Below are 5575 nucleotides of genomic sequence, written 5' to 3'. Positions count from 1 at the left end.
GCTTTGGTTCAATAAGCCGATCTGTCCGAAAAGAACCGATTCGCGGAATTAATCGGACTTTGCATCACTACCGCTTTAGAGTGGGCGGGATTATTCACATGTCGTTATAGTTGCGCCTCTATTGCCGCGACTCCTGAATAACTTTTTCATTCCGCGTCGCATCATCAAGCTCTTGTTGGATCCGCTCCTCTGCTATCAACGAGAGGAACATCTGTACTTCCTCAACAGACAACGAAACAGACACTTTACACTTTATGGTGCGCTTGTTCAAAACCGTTGCATTCGATCCTTCGCTGGCTGTGCTGATATAAATCTAGCGGGTCTGTTGTGTCTCTTGTCGCAAGTTCAGTGACGCAGGTAGTGACGATTCTTTCAGGCCAATCAGTGATCAGCAGAGTTTACACGTCATGTTTTGGTAATGGTACGGTTCGCTTGGAACCTCAACCGAGGTGGTACTGAAAAAAGTACCAGGTACTGTACCCAGTGGAAAACCCCCCAAAAGTAAACCGTACCGTGCCGTACCATGCAGTGGAAAAGCGCCATTAAATTTGCAAATTACAATTCATCCCTCATTTTATCACCCTTCGGTCGGACCAGCCGGCCCATGAAAAGGATTGAGTTTGTCTTCTTGTCCTTCACCAGGAAGATGAAGGGATGGTCAGCGTAGAAGAGATTGGGGTTCTTGAGCTTGTCGGAACCAAAGATGCTAGTATCGGGTGGATTTCCCTCCGTGTCCCACTCCATGGCCGAGGCGTGGAATACGTTGGACAGATAGAGGTCTTTCTTCCCTGAGATGTTAGACAGATCAGCTTTGGCCTTGTCCACAGCTTCGGTCAGACCCAACTCAGCGAAATGTTTCTGCAAGAAAGCAAGCCGTTACATTAGTAACTGAATTCACAGGTGAGTGAGTATATAATAGCTTGTTGGAATTGCAGATTGTCCATACCTGCAGGTTGTGGCTGACCTCCACGCTGACTTTAGGCAGTGACACCGCAACTGACCTCTGTTCCATTTTACTGATCCAGGTGTTGAGTTGTTGACGTGTCAACAGTTTTTCCACTCTCTCCAGGGATTCTACATGGTACGGCATGATGAACACCACAGACGACATCTTATGGGCCAGTGCCATGTCCAGAACTAAAAGGTTGTTGGTTGTGTCGTCAAAAAAGCCATAAATGCCTGAAAGACAGCATGAATGTATGACGTAAATGTGTAAAGGCAAATGATTGTCCTGCCAAAAAATTTCCTGCCAAAGCAAACAGCAGCTTTGGGTATAAATGTAAATTACTGTAAATGTAAATTACTCACTTGTAAGTAAGTGCGTTTTGAACACAGATTTTTATTATTATTATAATTTTTTTATGTACTTGCCAGGGTTAATATTAATTACATTCAAATGAAAATTATGATAAAAAAATCATATCTATAATATATAAAAAAAAAAGTTTAACTAAATGTAACTAAATATTTTATATATTAATTGTATATATATTTTATATGTAAAATATATCTAACAAAATATTGATATGTATTACATTTTTTGTAAATTAATTGTAAATTAAATTCACAAATTTACAAATTTTGTAAATGAAATTACATGTCATTTTAGTCTTAATATTCTTTAAGATAAACACAAATATATTCTTTAAAATTAAAGAATATGAGATGACAAAATACTGAACAAAATTTATATGATATTGTCATCACAAACACTAATATATTATTTATTTAAATATATAAAATATTTATAAATTATAATAGAATAAATAAATATTTGAATTGTTAGTTTAATTTTGTTGTTTAATTTTAAATCATCTTGTTTTTGTTGAGTAAAATTACATGCCATTTCATTGAGATAAATTGACTAAAATTTATCAATATGTAGTAATAATGGCTAAACTTAAGGGATATTTTTGTCAAACTGCAAAAAAAAAAAAAGATTATTAATACATAAGATATTTAAAACTAAATATCTAACTTATTTTAATATTTAGTTTAATTTTGCACTTACTTATAAATACAAATTTAATTTTTATTGACTTAGGTGCATGTTAGTAAAATTGACTAAAATTAAAGAACCCAACATAGAATACACAAAAATTCTATAAACATTAACACTACTACTGTCCCAATAATTAATTTCTAATGAAAACATAAACAAACAAACAAAAATTCCTCGATAACGAACCACTAAGCTACACATCATTTTTTGTTTCAGGAATCACATCTGCTTTAACCATGGCCTCACCTGTGCGGTGCATCATGGGTACAGAGACGGTGTAGGAGCGATGCACTAAGAAACCACGATTATCTACCATCTTATGATGGAACTGCTCATCCCAGTGTGCTGGAGAGAAAACAGAGCAACGAATTAGTTAAAGAATCTACATATTGCTCTTAATTCTAAAAGTGTCCAAGACTTACGTTTATAAAACATGGCATTGATGATCATGGCTCCATCTGTCTTCTCCACATCTTTGGTCACCTCGGGCAGCTTGCCATCAGTGGACTTTGATGCCCATGCATTGATGGCCTTCACCGCACTGCGCTTGTCACGGAAGTTTATTTTGGAGTGCTCATAGTTATAATGCTTCTTGCTGCTCTTCAGAAAGTTGTCGACGAAGCTCACAGAGCTGGGCCCGTACAAACGGTTGCTGATCTTCCAGGTGACATTACGTGCTGTTGAGTTACTGACCTCAGTGAGAAGCTCCGACAGCCCAGAGTGCAGCTGCTCATCCTTCACCGTAGTGGCGCTCAGGACGGTTTTGACCTGAGAAGCAGTGTTGGATTTCCCTCCAAGAGCCACCAAACCCAACGAGGAGGCCACAACCACGGGGGAAATCAGAATGTTCTCGATGTCCTTCTCTTTTGCCAGGTTGTGGTACAGGTTGAAGGCCAAATTGGCACTGTTGTCTGCCAGGATGGAGGCATGGCTGCTGAGGGTCTTGCCCCCGCTCACAGTAGCCAGTAAGCACAGGAGAACCACGCTTGACACCAACATGATTTTGGAGGTGGTAAGTTTGCAGCCTATTACGGTAGAAAGGTTTAGTCAGTTATTTTAGATAAATATGAGATGGTTTCTTTTATGTGCAGAGCTGTAGACTGTGTTCCTGACCAGAGAACTGAGAGTAGCGCCAAGATATATTAGAGCTGTAATTTTAAATTCCCATAGCCTTTAATGGCACGCCTGCTATGCTAAATGAAGTCAAGCAGACGTTTAAGGCAGTAATGTTACATAACTGCCACGTGCACAGCTGTAACCTCACTTAGCTCTCTTTATCATAACATATTTTTGTTTATTCCTTGCTGAACATAAAAATATATGTTTAAGAATGTTTCAGCTGTTTGCACTACCATTTAAATGCTTGGGGTTGGTAAGATTTGTCAATGTTTTTGAAAGAAGTATCTTATGCTCACCAAAGCTGCATTTATTTGATCAAAAATACAGTAAAACCAGTAATAACTCTTTTCTGTATTTTTCTGATGGCAAAGCTGAATTTTCAGCATCATTACTCACATGATCCTTCAGAAATCATTCTAATATGCTGATTTGATACTCGAGAAACATTTATTATTATCAACATTTGTTAAATATAAAGTTGAACAGCATTTATTTGGTATAGAAATCTTTTGTAACATTATAAATGTCTTTACTATCTCTTTTGATCAATTTAATGAATCCTTGCTGAATAAAAATATATTTTCTTTCAAAAAAAAAATTGTGCTGACCCCCAAACTTTTAAACAGCTGCGTATAATAACACATAACTTTTCACAGAAAAAAGCTGTGCAGCCACATATACAAATTTCATGGCTCCCAGAGTCATCTTACGCCGGATAACCGTTGTCCAATCAGCACTGCCAGGATGGCAGGAAGTTCTGACACTAGTGTGGGAACAGTAGACTTCAGACAGTTTGTGCAGCTTTTCCCCTCCCCTCACCACTGAACGGCCCAAAATGTTGCCTTCGGCCGTGCAAAATGCACCATACCCCGCACCCTCTCAATGAATGACCTTTTGTTATGCCTACATGTCAGAGCCTGAAGGAGCAATGGAGAACATTTGGAACTGTAGTGTAAGCCGGAAACCTTCGGAATCATCACACAAACACGGTAAATTAAAGCACTTACAGTAGCTGTTTATAAGCATCTTTTCACCTTTGAGTAAAACTTTAAAAGTGACAATGTCTCATACAAGCTTCTGTTTTACATTTCAAAATTTAAAATGAAGGATTCTGTTATGGAATACCACAGGTTTTCATTAAATTTTTCATACTGCCAATGAAGCCTGAATGCAAAATTTGTTTTCACAGCTGTAACGGTCTCTGTTACTCACCTCTCAGACCTCCCAAAAACTTCTGCAGCCTCTCGGATCTGTCGGCTTCCCCTGACACCAAATCCTTCATGCAGACTTTATAGGCTGGAAAAGAAACTTCTGGAAGTTGGGAAAGGAGTATTATAATGGTTCCTGTTTTTCTGTGAGACCTCCCCCAGATCCAGTTACTGTGGGAACTGGACTCTCTCCTCAAGGTCCTAAAGGCAGCAGGAACTGCCCCCTTTCCTGCTTACACACTCACACAATGGCTAAACTGAAGTGCTTTTTCATGCAAAGAAAATGGTGAGTATGAAAAAAGGTGGATGTAATTCAGAAATCTGGATTTACTGATTGACATTATGATTAAAACATCCTAGTAAGAAGTAAACTAATTTAGTCTAAAACCTGGTGTTAATACTTGATTTTTAAAATGACATTTCATTTATTATTTTTATTATTATTTTCATAATTTGTTCAGAAAATGCAAAGTATATTATAAAAGTAACAGTAAAAATAAGAAGTTTAGACATTGTTCTACTTCCACCCCCACCCTATCCATCTCTCCTCCCTCTCTCTTCTGTGTGCCACGTTTTAGTGGGTTGTGTCTTGGCCTGCAAGCGACAGCAGACAAAACAGAGGTTTTATCTGTCTAGTTGGGTATAAAGCATGCATTCTGGTTTCTATACGTTCTCATAAAAAAACAAATTAGACATTCTTTATGCAATAATATGCTATGTATCTTCCTTTTCTTTATATAGCACTAGAAATCCTGTTGTACAAACATGAAGAACTGGAATGCATGAAGAATCCCAGAGGAACATTTTATTGCTTGCTCTTTTAAAGCTCAGGAGACTTAGAAAGGTCTCAGTAATGTTTCATACAAGTGTCCTTCTCTCAGTGCTGCCAAAACATGTCTTAATGCATTACATGCAGCGGCCGGCTTGCCAAAGTCCTATATTCTATATTTAAATCAAAACCAGCCTTTATTTTGACTAAATGTGAATCTGATCTGACATTGCGGTTGCGTTTCTGTTTGTTGTAACTTCAATATGACTGTTGGTGGGATATTTCACGTTATGAATGAACAATCTATGATTAATATCAGATCGGTGGAAACCTGCCCAGCTATTGCTAACTCTTCCGTGACATAGAAGGCAAAGGAATTTAGCTCTGAACATGTTTTAAATGTTGTCTGCTCTTTGTGCTTTGGAGGCAGAGCAGATATTATCACTGCGCTGTGGTGGTGGTGGTGGTGTCTGGTGT

The 5575-nt window shown here is 38.0% G+C and overlaps 1 protein-coding gene and 1 long non-coding RNA gene across 2 annotated transcripts; one reads left to right on the top strand and one right to left on the bottom strand.

Annotated features, from left to right (window-relative positions):
* Window positions 1-481: 481 nt before the first annotated feature.
* LOC107583375 (serpin H1-like) lies at window positions 482-4485 on the bottom strand. Its single transcript, XM_016269569.1, has 5 exons — window positions 4334-4485; window positions 2425-3027; window positions 2249-2347; window positions 947-1179; window positions 482-858 (listed from the first exon to the last, which is right to left on the bottom strand). Exons 1-5 carry the CDS (start codon window positions 4401-4403, stop codon window positions 556-558), a joined length of 1308 nt encoding a protein of 435 aa, XP_016125055.1. The 5' UTR covers window positions 4404-4485; the 3' UTR covers window positions 482-555.
* LOC107583376 (uncharacterized) lies at window positions 2939-4389 on the top strand. The gene is made up of 3 exons (XR_001609035.1): window positions 2939-3014; window positions 4036-4110; window positions 4311-4389. It is a non-coding gene; the product is annotated as an uncharacterized lncRNA (long non-coding RNA).
* Window positions 4486-5575: the final 1090 nt, after the last annotated feature.

Source organism: Sinocyclocheilus grahami, unplaced genomic scaffold (genome assembly GCF_001515645.1).
Source record: "Sinocyclocheilus grahami isolate Dianchi unplaced genomic scaffold, SAMN03320097.WGS_v1.1 scaffold53.1, whole genome shotgun sequence".
NCBI lineage: Eukaryota > Metazoa > Chordata > Actinopteri > Cypriniformes > Cyprinidae > Sinocyclocheilus > Sinocyclocheilus grahami.
This window is presented reverse-complemented; position numbering and strand designations above follow the sequence as displayed.